This window comes from Boleophthalmus pectinirostris, unplaced genomic scaffold (assembly GCF_026225935.1).
Source record: "Boleophthalmus pectinirostris isolate CB_2022bp ecotype Guang Dong unplaced genomic scaffold, ASM2622593v1 HiC_scaffold_18, whole genome shotgun sequence".
Taxonomy (NCBI): domain Eukaryota; kingdom Metazoa; phylum Chordata; class Actinopteri; order Gobiiformes; family Gobiidae; genus Boleophthalmus; species Boleophthalmus pectinirostris.
In genome coordinates, this window is record NW_026571133.1 from 33,450,226 (window position 1) to 33,469,751 (window position 19,526).

At 38.6% G+C, this 19,526-nt stretch overlaps 1 protein-coding gene and 1 pseudogene across 1 annotated transcript in view; both read left to right on the forward strand.

Annotated features, from left to right (window-relative positions):
- plppr1 (phospholipid phosphatase related 1) overlaps nt 1-17,834 on the forward strand; it is a 73,478-nt gene extending 55,644 nt beyond the window's left edge. Inside the window, 3 exon segments of the mRNA XM_020931622.2 lie at nt 3,613-3,789; nt 15,987-16,118; nt 17,649-17,834. Coding sequence (XP_020787281.1) covers nt 3,613-3,789; nt 15,987-16,118; nt 17,649-17,681 — 342 coding nt within the window. The 3' untranslated portion in view covers nt 17,682-17,834.
- Nucleotides 10,311-10,428, forward strand: LOC129409072 (5S ribosomal RNA; annotated as a pseudogene).
- Nucleotides 17,835-19,526: the final 1,692 nt, after the last annotated feature.

Sequence of the window (19,526 nt, forward strand, 5' to 3'; positions counted from 1 at the left end):
TCACAATACTTAAATTTTAGGGTTAGGGTTAGGCTACCAATTTTGACACCACAAATATAATAAATAGTATAATGCTATTTTCAACTGAAAATAAAAGTGCCGTCTTTAATATTAGCATGTATTTTTATAATTGTTCAACTATTCATAATCAAGGTCCAATTTTGACCTATTTATGTAATTTCTTTCAGTACTGATAATAGATCAAATGAGTATCTAGTTTCAATAGTAGTTTTAGCATTAATAATTTGGGTATCGATACTTCTGACCACTAGCCAGGCTTGCGCCACCTAGTGCCTCCGCTCAATTTCATTTCTCTCCAGAGACTAGGTCAGGAATTGGAATACACTAGGCGGTTTGCAAGAAACCTGGAAGTTGTAAACTGCACACCATTCATCAGTGAAGAGGTGTGGAGCCATGACTGGGTCCCTTTGTGTGGTACAGCACAACAGTAAACAGTAAACAAAACAGTCATGATGGATGTAGACGAAGCCATACATTCTGTGTTGGCAATAATTCCCAAGATCGAGGATTTAAAGCTGAAACATATGGAATGTTTGGTGAATTTTATCAAGGGGAAAAACGTTATTGCCCTTCTTCCTATGGGATTTGGGAAAAGCTTAATATACCAGTTAGCCCTGTTAGTGATGCATTACATGCGTCATGACCAAATAGCAGTGATTTGATTAAATGAAAAAGTGCCCCCCTACCGTCGAGTGAACGAATTTTAATGCTGCAAGGTCAGATGGTTTCCCCAAAGTGAAACTGGCTGATAAATCAAGCTATCTGACCACCCCAGTTGCAATTAATATTTCAGTAACCACTCTTTATGATTTTAAATTTGCAACCAATTTGTAAAAATAAAGACTAAGTCACACACATATACAGGATCTTAATGGAACTCTATGGAAGATTTTGTCTTTAAATATCATAAACTTGACCGGTAGACATGTTCAAACCAACTACAGCTTTTACTGATGACAATTGCGCAGATTCATTCTTTATTTTATTTTCAAAGCAATTATCCAGTTAATAAGCAGAATGAGCTTCATACAAGTCTCTCATTTGGGTTGCCAGTTTAAATGCTGAAATCCAGTTGGTTTATACCTTAAAGCACTCTATGATCTGCAGCTCAGTGAATCAATTCTGGAGGTTCTGTGCTTTCACACCAGGCATGGCCTTTCCGTGAACTGAGAAAAACTAGTATTTGTTCTCTATCACACTGGCACTGATAACCCGCAGGTTCAGTTCAGATTGTAGTACTTTTTTAAAACGGTTAGAGCGCAGGCTACATACTGCTCTTTTAATATCTCAATTGGTTTAATTTGGCTAATTTAAAAGTCTACCAACTTGATCTCTGTACATTTCAGAATATTCGAGTTTTATGTTGTGTTATAAAATATACCAGTTTGTCAAAATCAGAGGGTAGATTCCTTTGACAGTATTGGGAGTGGTGGCCATTTTAAAGTGATATTAGAGAGGAGAAATGTCAAAGCACTAAAGCTCTCCCTGGCCGTGAACACAGCGCACACACACGCTCTTTTTATGTCTTTGTGTCATAAATTCTGCCAATGTGTGAGGAGGTGATAACAGGCAGACATGTCCGACTCAACACTTCTACGGTTTAACTTTGCGGCTGACCCAAAAATGGTCTTTCATGATTTTTAAGATGTTCTGTAGTTGCTTTTGAAATTACTGATAGTTTTGTAAAGCTATGTTTGATATTTATGTATTAATGTAAATACACCATACATCTGTGGTCACAAATATGAACCATAGAGATTCTGGTCCCATACTGAAGAACTTGTGTTAGATTGGATTCCATGCCTGTTTGCTTTATCTGCTGTGTTTAATGGAAAACATAAATACATGGATACTTTGAAACTTCTTTTAGCACTGTAAAGCAGTTAAAGGATACTTAAAATTTGAAGAAAGTACTTTTTGAAGACTGCTGGAGTTAGCCTGATTCATCAGCCGGTTTCACTTCGTGAAACCTCACAGCGTTGGAATTCGTTCACGGGTACTTTTTGTCATTTAACCAATCGCTGCTATTTGGAAGTCATGTATGTAATGCGCCACTAATGGGGCTAACTGGTATATTAAGCTTTTCCCAAATTCCGTAGGAAGAAGGGCAATAACGTCTTTCCCCTTGATGAAATTCACCAAACATTCTATTTATTCTGGCTTTAAATCCTTGATCTCGGGAATCGTTGACAACACTCAATATAAGGCTCTTTGCCGACTGGCTGGTGCCCGAACTTGCACTTCCGGGGTTTTTGCGAACCGTCTAGTGTATTTTGATTCCTAGTTGACCTAGTTGCTGGAGGGAAATGATATTGAGCGGAGACACTAGATGGTGCCACCCTGGCTATGCTGCAGTATACTGACCATGAATTTGACAGAGTTGTCAAAAAGAAATCCCCAACATTCATTATCGATACCAAAACTAACAAGTGTCAATACTGAAACTTCAAGAGAACAAGATTGGCTCCTTTCGTGAATAGTGTGATGGCAATATTAATGTTTTTTCATCTGTTTACCATGTTATAACATAATAACCATGCATGTTTCAGTAATTTAGTAATCTCTCCCGGGCCATATTTGAACCCTCCTTACTGAAAGATTACGTGCAATGCTCAGCCCAAGCCTCTGAAGCACTCTGAAAGGGGAGTGACTTTGCACAGGGAGCACTGTTTTCTGCACTAGTTGTTAGAAGGTTCTGGGTTCGATCCCCAGGTCGCCTGGGCCTTTCTATGTGGAGTTTGCATGTTTCTCCCTGTGTCTGGATGGGTTTCCTCCGGGCACTCCGGTTTCCCCCATCAACCCAAAACATGTTACAGGTCTCCATAAACAGTTGATAGTCATGGTCAGTGAAATACAATCAATTCAGTCCTTAGGCAAGACACTTCAACCACATTGCCTAGTATGAAAGTGGTGTGTGTGTGTGTGTGTGTGATGGTGGTGGTCGGAGGGACCGATGGCGCCAAGTGGCATGGCAGCCGCGCCTCTGTCAGTGTGCCCCAGGGCAGCTGTGGCTACAATAGTAGCTTACCATCACCAGGGTATAGAGTGAATGAATAATGCTGTATGAATGAATAATGCTGTGTAAAGCGTCTTTGGGGACAGAAAATGTCTGTGAAAGCGCTATATAAATAAAGACTTACTTACACCATAGAAGTGTAATACCCCCTCTTTAAAGATACAAGTCTTATATGCAGTTTGTTTTGAAATTAACATTCTTTGCATTGTTTTGTCATTCAGTCATCATTACATTTTAATATTGTGACAAAACTACACTGAAGTATCAAAGCTAAAATGGGACTAACTCACATGATGACAGAACCAGAATAAGACCCAAGGATTCACCTGTAGTTTGCTGAAACTCAAAAAGATCAGACCTTGCCTCTACTCTATAATGTTTTATTCACAGTGAAAAATGCTTTATTTTGTGAGAATTCTTACTTGCCTGATGTAAGATTTAGACATCTTTTTGGTCAGCGCTCCCGTGAAATTGAAAAAAGAATTTGAAGGGATCTAAAAAAAAAAAAAAAAGAAACAGAAAAGAAAAATCATTCACAACTAGAGTTAAAATGATAAACCCATTTCTCTCTTCAGATGTACATCACGAGTACCATCAAAACCAAGTCAAGTCGTTTGGCCAAACCGGTGCTGTGCCTGGGGACCCTGTGCTCGGCCTTCCTCACCGGACTCAACCGTGTCTCCGAGTACCGCAATCACTGCTCTGACGTGGTGGCCGGCTTCATCCTGGGATCGGCTGTGGCTCTGTTTTTGGTAAGAAGAATTACAGGGTTTATTTGGGGAAAAATGAATAAATTTGAAACAGTAATAACAGCAAGAATGAGGGCAATATTTCTTCCATCACAAGAATAACGCATCAATTTGTTGAGCTGACAATATATTTAATGCAGTTCTAGCTCAAGTGGACAGCCAGCATTGTTTATACAAAAAATGAGAACACACACTAGAGCACACAGACAGGAGACACACACTCAGGTAGGGAGGGCAGCACACTAATGATCACTGGTTTGATGAGTTATTAGCCAATTCTTAAGATGTTTTTTGAATAGATTGTATTGAGTTGAGTTCCACTCCTGAGAATCTGTGATGAAAAGGCACTCTGAATGCACTTTTCCTCAAGGGAACAATGCAGTCTCCACGGGCTGCTCCCCGAGTGAGACGCTTTGTGGTGGTTCTGATCTTGATAAAGTGAGACAGCGGAGGAGATGATTGGCCTTGGATGATTTTGTAAATGAGACAAGAGGTTTGAATACTTGATGAGGTTTTCCCAGCTGAACAGATTGTGCTTTTGTAAAATATTGCAGTGGTGATATCTGATGGGCTTTTTGTCTAATATTTTTATTGTCTGTTTGCATAGTGATCAGTGTTGGGAGTAATGCTTTATAAAGTAACAGGTTCTCTCAGGGCTGGTCCTAGATTCCAAGTGATAGTTCAAGATTAGCCCTGGTTTAGTTTTGGTTTAGACCTGTTTAGACCTGTTTAGACCTGGTTTAGTCCTGGTTCAGTTCTGGTTTAGACCTGGTTTAGAACTGGTTTAGAACTGGTTTAGTCCTGGTTCAGTTCTGCTTAGTCCTGGTTTAGACGTGGTTTAGACCTGGTTTAGTCCTGGTTAAGTCCTGGTTCAGATCTGGTTTAGTCCCTGTTTAGACCTAGTTTAGTCTTGATTCAGTCCTGGTTCAGTCCTCCTGGTTCAGTTCTAGTTCAGTTCTGATTTAGTCCTGGTTTAGTCCTGGTTCTGTCCTTTTGGTTCAGTCCTCGGTTCAGTCCTGGTTTAGACCTGATTTAATCCCGGTTCAGTTCTAGTTCAGTTCTGGTTTAGTCCTGGTTTACTCCTAGTTTACTCCTAGTTTAGACCTGGTTCAGTCCTCGGTTCAGTCCTAGTTTAGTCCTGGTTCAGTCCATGTACGGCGCAGAATTTCGGCATCTTCGGTCACCGATTGTTATTTAACAATCAGCGACAGTTATTTTGGTGAAAGTAACTTAAAGTAATGCAATAGTCGTCTAACGTCTTACATTTTAAATGCAGTAATATTGTAACGTAATGAATTACTTTGAAATGACAATAACAAATAATACATTTTTTAATTGAATTTTGAAGTAACTTGCCCAACAGTGATAAAATAAAAATAAGGGCATGTATTAAAATAAGGTAAATAAAAACAGCCTTTGATATACAAATATAATTAATAGTCACAAATTCACTCACCTTCTCAGCAAAATGTACTGGATGTCCCAAAACCTTGTCCGCTTGCTCACCTTTGACCGATAATTCACTTAGTATATACTTCAACAGCTGTCCCTTTGAAGAGCGGGAGTACTTCACAGAAAGAGTTGGACTAGTTCCCAATCCCAACGGACTTTTAAGACCTCAGTATTGTGTGAATGAAGGTAAAGTTTCGGGGGGGCAGTGCCACCTGCATCCTTAAAGACCACATAAGTTTAGTTTAAGATCTTCCTTTGTCTGAGGACTTACCCGGACAATTCTATTTCTGCCCCGTTTTATCCTCAGAAAAGGGTTAAGGGCACTCTTGTTATGTGCCTTGTTAAAATAAATGTTTTAACAAAGAATAAATTGGGCCGACTAGACTGGTGCTCCCAAGCAAAGAGGAAAACTCCCTAAGCCTGCCAGCATTAATATAAATAAAGAACAAGATTTCGCGCTTTGAGCATAGAGTCTATTAGCAATGAACAAGCTATAAGTTGGAGCTTAAGAATGTTAGATGCTTCATTAACACACCATTACGTTGTATTAAAATGATTACTGAGCACTACGCACAGAGCAGCGGACCTCATTTCCTCCATTTTATTCTCTAAAACTGAGTGAGACAGCATGGAAACAATTTTTTCAGCTATTTAGAATGCAGGCAACATCATATTGGTGCCTGTTACAGAATTATAGTGTTTATCCTTGACATTTGATACAGTGTAATTGACATTTGGCTCTACTTTTGTCTGGGTAATAATATAGGACGTGTGAAGTGAAACGTGGTCTGTCAATGCAGTGATATTAGTTGTGAAGTGAATCTGAGTTTTGGCTCATAGATTGCATTAGAGTGGACAGTCAAGAGTCAGATCTGTGGAGAGGCAATCCCAGTATGAGCAATAAAAACACTAGTAATTGAATTAATACAAAATAGACAATTTTAATGCCATACTGTGGAACAATTCAGTCAAAGCAGTAACATCTCCATGGAGGCAGGCAGGTAGAGGACCCCCACCAGTTTTGGCCAGTAGGTTGTATTGGAGTGCACAGTGAGCAGTCTTCAATAAGGTGAAAAGTTGGTAGAAACATTCAGCAAGTTGCTAAAACCAGGAACTGATCTTATAATATTCCTTTGCCATAGCATTATTAAAAAATGTTTGTGTTCACTAAATATTTGACTATGATATTTGACTGATGTTTGAATTCTCTCTACCACCCTTAGAATTATAAAGTTCTATATGTAGAACTATCTATCTGTCATATCTGAGCTATGTTATAATGTTGTTTCCTCATCAAAAAGGCCAGGCCAAAGTTTTGTTTCATTCACACATGTTTAACTGGCAAATCCTACATATTTATAGCCAGATTCATCAGGTGGTTTCATTTCGTAGAAACCATCTGACCTTGCAGTGTTAGAATTCGTTTGCTCGACGGTAGGCGGATACTTTTTTTCATTTAACCAATCACTGCAATTTGGCCGTGACGTATGGAAGGCCCATCACCTTCTTTTTTCTATGGATATGTCATTGCTCTGCCTGGAATGTTCCACAGTGTGACATTAAACATATCTACCTTTTATTATCATTTATTAAATTGCATGTGATTTTGTTGCTCAAGAATATCTAGAAAAACAGGCATTCTGACCTGACCATTCAGATCTGACCTGTAACTTGGTCTGGTTTGGTCTCCATGAAGATGGAAAAGTTTAATGACCAGGCCAGAGTTTTGTTTCATTCACACATGTTTAACTGGCAAATCTTATTTGTATATTGATAGCCTGATTCATCAGACAGTTTCACTTCGTAGAAACTGTCTGGCTCCGCAGCATTAGAATTCGTTCACTCGACAGTAGGCAGGTACTTTTCTTCATTTAACCAATCGCTGCTATTTGGTCATGATATATGTAATGCGCTGCTAACGGGGCTAACTGGTATATTAAGCTTTTTCCAAATCCCATAGGAAAAGTCTTTCCCCTTGATAAAATTCACCAAACATTCTCTTTGTTCTGGCTTTAAATCCTTTATCAGGAATTGTTGCCAACACAGAATGTATGACTCTTCACTGATTGGCTCGTGCCCGAATTCACACTTCTGGGGTTTTTGCAAACCGTCTAGTGTATTCCGATTCCTGACCTAGATGCTGGAGAGAAATTAAATTGAGAGGAGGCACTAGGTGGCGCCAGCCTGGCTAGCATATTTGGCCTGAGAAAACACTCTATTCCACCTTGTGATATCATATGCTGCACTGTGTATTTAAACTTCATACACTTTCACTAGAATCATTTGGATCATTTCAGCCCTGGAATTGCTGCTCTCTACTGACCAAAAAGTAAAAGGTAGCTGTTAACTGTAAACAGACCAATAATAAAGGGTTACTCAAACATGTATGAATGAAACAAAACACAGCTTCAGGTATGTTTTTGAGGAAGTAACAACATTATAACATGGCTAAAAACTCATATAACGGTGAGTTATATGATCACAATGGAATCGGGTTGTAAGTTTTGCTCATATAAACTTGAAATGAATGAACTGACCACACCTAGCACTAGAGTAAATTAAAAATATGTCTTATTTCTTCCCACATCATTTCAAGCATCAATCTTTGTATGTATGAGTTAATCTTAGACTCACATAGTACAGATGGCATTAATCTCTGTACCACTTTCTGTTTGTTCTCCTGTGACATAGCTCAAAATAAAGATGAGATCAATCTAACAAAATATATATATAGATATTCAAGAGCTACAGTAGATGAATAACTAAATTTCACAAAAAAACGTCAATAGAACCTTCTAACTCTTGAGGGGACACGCTGTACTGCTGAGTTTTAGGCAAATCAATACTACCTTGTGTATTATTTTTAGTTTGAATGCTCCGTCCGCTGATCGACTGCACCATAAGTTCAGTCTGGCATCCATAAATCCCATTAAATACTTGTGGCATGCAGTGACGCTCCTTCCATCGCACCAATGCTTTCCAAGGACTCCCTAAGGTTAAAGTGATCTACCACCCGCACTCTTATTGCTTTGCTCACTGGCATGGAATTTGAACCTTGTCAATGAAATGCAGGGCAGTGATTAGTTGCTGCCGTGGGATTCTTGAAGGCAGTTTTAGTGGGTGGTTCAAATCTTCTGGGTTGGTCCATCAAGGTTACCATGGACGCAATGGACGAGATCTGTCAGGTTTAGCATACGATCCGAATTCGTACCTAAATCACCAACCAAGAGCCATATTTTCTTGTCTCGTGCAATGGACAAGTTGAGCAATCTTCCAGTAAATTTCGATTGGCAAGGAGAGCTTTGTCCTTGAGTTACGATGGGGGAATCCACCATGGTTCTTTAATGAAGGTTATAAGCTTCCACTGATTGCGCTGTAAAAATTGACAAGGGCTGAGTGAGTGATCTCCGGGGACAGACGGACATCCGAAAGTCAATCAACAGCTCAGCACTTTTGAACCTCCTCATCTTTAGCGTATTACCCACCAAACCGTGAAGCGAATCCAACTGCGTATAACTCACGGTATGACCTTATGTTGCCAATTGAGCTTATTAAAGACTTGTCATGGGAGGGCGGTGGACGAGTGATGGACTGCTATCGGGAGACGCGTTAATTGGTACAGAGAGATTTGAGATTAAAAATGGTGTGGATTCCTGTTCTAGTTGTCCAAGAATGGGAGAATAGGTGAGGTAAATTGCGAGGGATTTCCAGAAAAGATCTTATCCGGAGATAGAAGGATCATTGTCAGGAGATTTTAGAGATTTAGAATGATGTGATGGGTCTAATCTCGACATCCGAGCTGGAAGTGTAGCCAGGACGGAAGACAAAAGGAAAGCATGCTGAGTGGACTTTGGATGAACTCTCTAGGGAAGGAAAATCCAAATCCAGTTTATAAAGCACTATTACAAAAACAACAACATTGACCAAAGTGCTGTACAAAAAGATAAAGCTTACGGTGAAAATTGCATATTAAACTCAAAGAAAAAGTGATTTAAAGGTGCATTGTGTAACTTCTGGTGAAGGGTCCATCACCTGCTTGTTTCCATGGATATGGCATTGCTCTGCCTGGAATGTTCCACAGTATGAAATTAAACAGCTCTAGGTTAAATTGCATGTGATTTATTGCTCAAAAATACCTGGAAAAGCAGGCATTCCTGACTGTGAGCGGGATCGCCTCTACACAGATCTGACCTGTAACTTGGTCTGGTTTGGTTTCCATGAAGATAGAAAAGTTTAATGCCACACTGTGAAACATTCCAGACAAAGCATCAGAGAGGTTCCACATTGCACCTTTAAAAACAAGAAATGAATCATCTTGCTGAATGTGAAGGGGCAACTCCTTCCATAATCCAGGCCCAACATGACTGAGATCAGGACTCAGATACAAAATCTTTCCTTTATAACAGCAATGATTCATTTGTCACATTTAAAGTGTTGGTATTTTCACTCCCAGGTCTGAATTACTGGCAAGAATACAAGGTTAACTGAAACGTCATTGCCGGAACAGCTTGGTCCGACTAACTTCAGAAGCACGATGTATTGCTACAGTGATATACTGCAATAAACGATAATGCTGAACCTACTATATGTCACTGATACATTAACAGTAATGCAAAATAATCCCAGTAAACAATTTTTTAATAGACAGTCTCATTAAAAGGTCTGAGCTGCCACATATAATGTACTATTATTATCATGGGGCAACAGTAGTTCAGTTGGTAGAATGTTTGTCCACTGATCCGAAAGTTGGCAGTTTGAATTAACAACATTGGTTGGTCAAATCCACTGACCCACAGGTTGGCTAGTGTGATTCCAGCAAATGAATGCTGTCGTTCTGTGCTTGGGCAAAACACTTAACTCGCCTCACGTGAATGTGTGTGTAAATGGGTGAGTGATTCCTTGTTGTAAAGCACTTTGAGTGTCTTGAAGTTGGAAAAGTGCTATTTATTATTGGTCAATAATACCTCAAATCTCCCAACTTTTACAAAGAAAATGTACACACGACAAATATTGAGCTTCAAAATATATTGCTCTCATATAAAAAAAAAATCTATATAATATTTATTGTGTTATTTTGTGGCCATACCAGTTTGTCAAAGCCTGATCCCGTCAGATCTCAGAAGCTAAGCAAGGCCAAGCCTGGTTAGTACTTGGATGGGAGACCACTGGGAATTCCAGGTACCACAGGGTCACAGGGGGGCGCCAGTGGCAAAAACTGTTGTTGTGTCCTTAGGCAAGACACTTCACCCACATTGTATGAAAGTGTTGTGTGCGTGAGGGTTGGTGGTGGTCGGGGGAGCTAATGGCACAGATTGGCAGCCTCGCTTCTGTCAGTCTGCCCTAGGGCAGCTGTGGCTACAGTAGTAGCTTACCACCACTGAGTGTTGAGTGAATGAATAATGAACTGTAAAGCACTGTGGGTATCTTGAAAGGTGCTATGTAAATGCAATGATTAATTAATTAATTTATTTATTTATTGTGATAGGCCTAGTCAAGTTCTCTACTTTAAATGTGAACTCTGTAAGTGTTCTTGTGTAGGGTATATGTTAACTGCTCGTCTCTAATGCAATGTTATTAGTATGTCTGGAATGTTGCACTGTATGGCATTTAACCTAAATCTACTTCCATGGAGATAAGCTAAACTTTTCTTGCTTCTGGGTGAATATAAAAAACCCAATGCACTATGTTTATTAAAGCATATTGATTGGAATCCCTTTAGCTCTGGAATAAAACACTAAATTTAACTTTTAAATTATCCATAAGACAGCACCGTGAGTGATGGCTATATGTTTTGGCTTTAGGCAGGTGGCAACACAGCCTGAACTGAAACTGAAGCAAGTTTAAATCAATATAGTTTTCTGCTCATCATTGACTTTTTACTAAATAGCCACAGTAATTCTGTTGATGCAAAATACACAGTTAATATCAGTAGTACTACAGTATTATTTACAGTATTTAGTACTGAAATACTAAAGCTATTTCAACGAGTAAGAGTGTCTAATTTAGAAAACACAAAGGTGCATTGTCCAGTCATTTGTTCCCTAAAGGTTCATTCTGTAACTTTTCTTGTTAATGGTATGTTTCCATAGAGATGTTATTGCTTTTCTTAGAACCTTCCACAGTATCACCTTAAAGCTGTCGAGAGAGAGAGAGATACTTCATTGATTGAGGGAAATTCAAGTTTTGCTGCAGCCAAATTTACACTGCGCTTCTCAGTCACCTTCATGTCTCAGTCAAAGATCTCAGTGCAGTTTAACAGCAGGACTGGTGAGATCAGGGCAGTTTGAGGAGAGGAAGAGCCCTATGGACAAAAGTGTCTCTCCTCTGTGTCCTGCAGCATCATAACAGTCTCCAGGAGGAACCAGGTGAACGCAAGAGGAAAGCCTCACTCTTACTCCACTCTTAATCTAATGTTTATGTTGCATTTTTTGAAATCAGGTGTTTCTAATGTTCAAAAATACCTTGAAAAACATGTCTCATTATTATAACTGGGGAAATAATGTATTGTAGTGCAGCATACTCCATTTATTGTTTTGTTTTATCATTTTTAAACCAGATGCATATACACATGTTAAGAAGTAACTGAATACATGTACCAAGAATACATATTCAGAACACTTATTTTGAGTAACTGTATTCTAGTGCAGCTACTTTTTGATTTTGATGTTCAGAATACTATTTTTTTCAAATCAAAGGAATACATTGCAGTACTTTAGGGTTCAAACTGCATAGAATTTGTGAAATAAAAAAAAATAAAAAAACATTGCTTTTATCGTGATAGTAAATAACAATTGGTGAAACACTATAATATAACGCAAATCAATGTAAAAGTATTCTAAGTATTAAGAATTCAGTACTCTGATTGGACCATATATCAGAATACATTACAACATACATTTTAATGAAAGTATTCAGTATTCTATAAATAAATATAAATACATTTGCAAAGCATTCTTCCCATCACTGCATATTAGAGGTTTAATGATATCCATGTGTCACAATATGATATCGCCATGGTACGACCCTCTCGGTATGATATTTATTGTGGGAAAGCTCACGATATGGTGGGGAGACTCACGATAAGAAATGTAACAATATCCAAATCTCTCGGTATAATGCTTTAATGATATACATCTCAAGGTACGATATTTATTGTGATATTTTGTGGAGACAAACAAAACTGTTAATATGCTATTTTTTCCTCTTAAAATGTCTTGACAAGATTTAATCCAAAGAACTAAGACTTAAAAGCGTTTAGAACTGTTATTTCTTCTTGTAATCTACATTGAAATGGAGCAAAGGATCATGGTCTATGTTTTTTAGCTATTGCTGCACCATAACTCTTAATTTAAGCAAAGAGACTTGTAATTCGATATATTGTGATGGTCCATGATATTACTGTGAGAAATCTGACGATACGGTATCACAATATTTCAGTTCGTGTTACATCCCTACTGCATATGCATGAAACTATGATGGGAAAAAGTACTACCGAGACTACCACCAAAAGCAGAAATAATGCATTTTTTATTTCTACATTGGTCAACTAAGAACGCATTGGTACAAGAGACATACAGGTTTTTAGTTGTTTGTTTTTTGTGAAATCAAATTGCGCACTATGCCCTTGCCAGACAGAAAATAAAATATGCAACTGAGAAATTAAAACGAATTCGACAAATCTGTCCGTGAACATTTGGCATACCCTTGGAAATTTGAAAACATGTTTAACCAATGTGCTCTGTCACCAATAGTTGTTCAGATTCATTCGGACACCACTAACTTTGACAAAAAAAAAAAAAAATCTGAAAAATGCTTTTAAAAGATAGAGGAGGAGGTGGAATGGTTAGCTTTAGTCACAGGGTTAAGGCATTCTAGTGGACACTGAAAAATGCTACAGCTGAACAATTTAAAGTACTCTTTTAACAAATGTTGTTTTTTAAACCTAAAAACAAGCAGAATAAGTTTTGGAATGTGGAAAATCTCTGATGTGGCCATGCGGAAAATTTAAATTGCAGTGTGGAGGATTTAGTAAATCCACATGACATCAACTGATTTCAGAATTAAATTTTTATCACATTTGAATTTGTATGACTCAGTTTTCAAGGTATTTTTTTGTTTCAAGCTCAGTTACAATGATTTCATAGATTTTTTTTTTTTCTTTCTAGTCGTCTCCATGAATATAATATTGCTTTGCCTGGAATGTTCCAAAGCATAACATTAAACATATATCTACTTTGCATTTATACAATTTCAGATATTTTTATGGAACAAAAACCTTGCAAAATGACCTGTAACCTGCATCACCTGCTCGTCTCCATGGACATATACGTTTATAAGTTTAAGATAAGTTTAATGCCATACTGTGGAACTTTCTGGGCAACTCAATAACATTTACATGGCAAAAAAAAGCAAAAGCAAGGCGACAACCCGTATCAGATCGTGGTTTATTTTGTTTGTTTATTCATGGCTTAATTAATGTAGCCTATTTATTTTCTCAAAGTTAGACAGAAACTATTGAAACTGGACACAATCATTTCCAGAAATCCAGAGCAACAAATTGACCAAAATCCCCCAAATGAATTCAAATCAGTTTAATTGCGTGGATATCTTTTTCTCTGTGTAATTCGACCATTTCCGTTGGGTCTTGCAGCCTCTACAAGCACACAGACCTTGAGCCCACCACCCTCTCTCTCTGTCTCTCTGCTTCTCTCTCTGTCTTTTTCCGTGAGCTCCGCCTTAGGGTACGGCTGGCCAGGGGATAGGCGCTCCCTCCTGGCCTCCTGCTTTGATTATCCGATCTAAACCAGGCAGCCCGTGCGGGTGGTTTCTCTAATGTTAAACACATCACAGTGAATTTCTAACCCCGTCTGATTTACAACACGCTCTAATGAGGGAAACATATGTGGCCATCAGCAAGGCACACTGTCCAACCAACTAGTATGAATTCTATTACTGTTTGTTATTTATATATTATGTTATGTTATATTATATTATTTTAGTGTAGCAATCTGGTCATGAGAATATGACTAAAGTGTTTTCAAACTTGACTTGAATAGAATAATTTTGTCTTAGTTATGATAATGGTCAGTTGTGTTCATTAATTTATGTAGATCATTTGTTTGTAATTACATTAGTGCCAAACATAATAATCAAATCTGCAGTTGGACCAAAAAAACAAATCTAAATCTAAATGACCTACTTTCTAAAGTTGGCCCAATTAAATATGTTATGCTACCTTGTTCCACTTACATATGTTATGTTAAATGATCAAAAATCAAAAAAGCTAAGTTGATTTGGATAAAAATGTCTCTAGGGATGCACATAGTCTGTTTATATAAATAGATAACGCTAACCCGCTAGCCTCCGTGTTCTAAATAAGAAGTGCTCCAGGTTCAACTTAGCCAGGCTGGCGCCACCTAGTGCCTCCACTCAATTTCATTTCTCTCTGGCGACTAGGTCAGGAATCGGAATACACTAGACTGTTTGCAAGAACCCCGGAAGTTGTAGGCTGCGCACCGACCAATCAGCGAAGAGCTGAACCAACCGAAGTTGTGATAGCAGACTGCATACGCTGTCCTCCTTTGGACTTCCTTTGTTAAATACAAACTTCGCATTTTTTATTGCTCTTTTAATTCGCAAGTTCATTTTGCAGAAACGACAAGGATCAGTGACAGACATGTTCACTCTCGTTCACGCTTTGTTTGCTGTTGTGCTGGGAATTACTGGAACACCACTGAGAGTTCCGGCGCATTACATATGTCATGACCAAATAGCAGCGATTGGTTAAATAAAAAAGTACCCGCCTACTGTCAAGCGAACGAATCATAATGCTGCGAGGTCAGACGGCATCCACAAAGTGAAATTGGCTGATGAATCAGGCTAGGCTCAGTTGATTTTACATTGGAAAATTGTCTGCCCTTTCTCTGTAACTGCAGCAGTGAGCCTCGTCATTTTGGTCTTAAAATGTTCATATTAACCCGCTCTACATGATCCTGGTGGTCCACTCCATATTCATCATTGTAACTGTTAGCCTTGTGAGCTTAATTTGAATGGAGCCAGATGCTTTAAGAGACATCACACTCTCTTAGTCCACTTCTTTTTTTTAACCTTTTTTTTTTATAAAGGACATACAATGATCAACATTGAATAGTTACAATAATCAGCCTAAAACAAAAGACAAAAACAGTAAAGTCCACTTCTTTATACAGTCTGTGGGGATCTTAGTTGATATATTAATTGATGTAATAAGGTAATTTACTGGCCGTAGTTGACCTACAAATTCTCATAATATTTGATAATATTTTGTTTGTACAAAGTTGATCTGTAGATACTTAAGATAAATTGTAGCTACCTTCACATTGGATCAGTTTTGTCTTATTTTATTTTTATTTAAAGGAATTAAATGCTGTTTTAAGCCTCTACACTGGTACAGCTAGATATTGGGTTTTGGCAGATACTTAAAGCTTTAGTATCTAAATCGGTATGGGAACTGAAAAAGCTGGATCAGTGTGTCCATAGTAATATCTGTAGCTGACTGAATAGTGAGATTACTGTCTATTTTCAATTAAAATCTTCTTTCATTTTTTATGTATTGAAATGAATTAAGGCCTTGACAACTAAACATACATCACATTGACCAAAGCTATTTTAATTAAGTTATTTAATTAAGTATTTGGCGATTGTACAATGCCACCTCCCTCTCCTTGTTCTATACCACCGCACTGACCCTCGTGCATGTGTGTTCTCAGGGTGTGTGTGTGGTGAACAACTTCAAGGGTGTGCACGGAGCAGCAGGTAAACAGAAGCCAGAGGAGTACCGCGGTCTGCCCCTCATGACCTTCCCAAGAGTGGAGAGCCCACTGGAGACCCTCAGCGCACAGGTAGAATATGCATCTGACACCGACGACAAAATACTGTTTGTTATCTCCGGTATAAAAATATCTGTGCCCATTCACTTCTGCCGCTCTCTTGAGCAAAGCAAGAATGGAATGTGGTCCAAACACAGAGATATGGTACAAAAAGTAATTACAGACGATACAAAATACAGACTGAGATGAGGGTTAGGATAGATACAGATAAGAAATCAGAATGGATTTACACCGAAATGTCAGTTATTTAAAAAAAAAAAAAAAAAAAAGGACACCATACATGAAATGAATAGTTCAGATGAGGAGACAGTGCGGATTTACAGTTAAATGTCCATCTTTAAGAGCAAAGGAGCAGTACAGAGAAAAGGAGAAGGCGGATGAGGTCATACACTCGCTCAGGCTAACTGCAGACGTCGTTTTGCTTGACTTTATAATAATATAGGCTCCCCTCATCCAGCATCACTGCTGGTCCTGCTGGTCTGCTCCCTCCAATTTACTTGATACATGCAGGTGCATCTGCTGTGTGGGCCCTTTTATGAGACCCTTGGTCCAACTGTGGTTTGCCTTTGGGCAGACAGCGAGACACTATGGGCCTCAGAAGACCCTCAGTCTACTTTGACATGTTGCATGTCTGGCTGTGTTCCAGCTAAAACATAACATTATCTTAAAGCTCACAACAATCAGACTCTGTAAGGTTCAGTTTAACACCAGATACAGATACAAATAAAACAGTAGAATTAAAGGTGATAATAGTAAAATAAGGATATAAAAAATACAAACCAATTGTGAATTATAGAAACAAAACAGCAAAACAGGTTGTATGCTTATGGGAATTAGTTCGGACATTTGCATTTTTATGGCATAGTTCCTGCATTTAAAGCACTTTACACTCCACGTCCCATCTGTCTTGGGTCTTCTTGCACTAGTCTAATGAAGCGAATGGACTCACTAAGGCTGACTCTCAACATGTAACAAGCTAGAATTATATCTCAGATTATTAACAAACATCCAACTGCCATTTTAAATTACAGTCCTATTAATTGACCTTCTGTGCAACATATTGTAGATAAAAGAGAAACTGCTGTGTGCATGATGTGTATTTTTTACCTCCAAACTTCCAAACAACAGTACTAAATATAACTGTGTGTCTGTTTTTCTTTTTGTCTTCCTTTGTTCCATCCTTTCTTCCTACATTCATCCTTTCTTGCCCCTAACCTGCATGTTTTGTTTTTTTTTGCTTGTGGTATTGTTATCCTGTCCTTCACTTTTCCATTTTTTGTCCTTCCTTCCATCACCACCGCATTTGTATTTTTCCTTACCTTGTGCTTTTATGATTTAAATTTCTTTTGTATAATGTAATATGTTTTCGTTGCAGAGATGACACATGCTCTAAAACCAACACCTCTTTTCTAATATACCACTACGGTCTGCTAACACTGACTTTGATTTCACCCCGTTTTCCTTTATCCTCCATCTTTACCCCTTTGGCACTTTCCGTTCCGTCTCCCTCTCCACCCCTTTGGTCCGCTTGTGTCTCCGCAGAACCACTCGGCATCCATGACTGAGGTCACATGACTAAGGGGGCAGCACCGGGTCACGTTCGCGTCTCCACAGCACTTCCAGACCCAATGACACGAGAGAGACGCGGGGCTACGTGATTCCGATGGCTAATACACTCAAACACATCACCGCTAGCATACGTTCAACTTGCCCGGGGAACTACAAACATGGACGTCTTTTCGAATGGTTTCTCTTCACGCTATGTACAGCCACACAGCCAAGAAAACAACTCAAGATTTTGCGTTAACTTAAAAGCACAGGTGGTTAGTCCCGAAGGGTTAAACTATTTGAAACGGAGTCCATGTTGTGTTCCCTGTGTGGGTGTTGTGGTTAGAGGACATGTTTTGTACATTTTGTATGAGTAAGCGAGTGCTGCAGCTTGACTACGGGTTGCACACGATTGTACTGGCTGGAAGGACAGTCTGTAGTGTGAAAGCTTTATTATTGCAAAGTTTGTTTTAAAGAACACATATTATGCATTCTTGTGGCTTTAATTCATTAATTTAATTTTTAAACATGATCACTTCACATTTTCTGTCTTAAAATAATATCGGTTTTGGAAAATGTACTTTATAAACTTCACCTCTGTTTCCCATTAGGCATTTAGCTGGTGCTTCCTCTGCAGTGGGAAACTAAACAAATGTTCTTGATGTCAATGTTGTGCTTATAGAACCACGAGTTTGTTCTGAACACAATTTGACTGTAGAATGATGGTTTATGGCAGGGGTGGGCAAACTTTTTGACTCGTGGGCCACAAAGGGTTTTAAAATGTAACGGAAGAGCCGGACCAGGAGCAGATGGATGGAGTTTTTTGGTAATCCACCTCATAAGAGAAAAAAATAACATGGGATATGCAGAAAACAACCCCATATCCCATAATTGAAAATCATTACAAAGCAAACAAAATATCTGTCTTTCAAGTCCCACGGTATTTACTATTTATTGAAATGACTTTTAAAACTATGAAAATTATGATTATTATTCAAGTTCAGCGGACCAGATTAAAAAGATTAAAGGGTCGCATATGGCCCCTGGGCCGTAGTTTGCCCACACCTGGTTCATGGTCTTAAAAATAGCGTAGGAGAAGTTCAGAGTTTAATCTGTGGCACAACTGAGTTTTTGAGTGTTCAGAGAAGACGGCATTGGATTATGGGTTGATGAAACAAGTGTGAATCAATCAGAAATACAACTGCAGGCATGTCTTGATGTCTCAGATGAGGGGACAACAGTATAACATGGTTAAAAGTTCAAAAAAGTTTGCACAATATGTGTTGTTTAACATGAATGGGCAGTGGTGTGTTTACACTGGAGATTATTGGTTCATTTATTTTGTACATAGGACCAAAAAAATAAAAAATAAAAGCCTACGCATTGCACAGATTCCAGCCTTTTAAAATGGAGAATTGTGCAAGGAAGGGCATCTGGTGTACAATCCTGTGCTAAGTTAGTTATTTGACGGAGAAAGAAAACAAGTGCTCAAAAAGTTTTAATTCACATTTTGATTGACAGCAACAAGCAATCCATTTAGAAGTGAAGACCTTTGCCTGTCTCTCCTAGATGAGAAGTGCGTTTGAATTTAGCCGGCACCCACAGGCGTCAGCCATCTTCACACAGCACACTTCCTGTCAGCTGACTCACTTGGTTTGGACTCACTTCCTGTCAGGTGCTCACCACATTGTGTCTGAAGATGAGTAAATATATTGATGTTGTTGTTGTGTGATGTTTGTCATTTGTACAGAAAAAAGACCAGAATCCTTTTTATTATCTCCTCTGTATATTACATGACCATATACGGTCAGATTTTGTAAAGATTTTTGTTAATCTGTATGATGATGATGTATGATCCGTTTGGACCTGTCT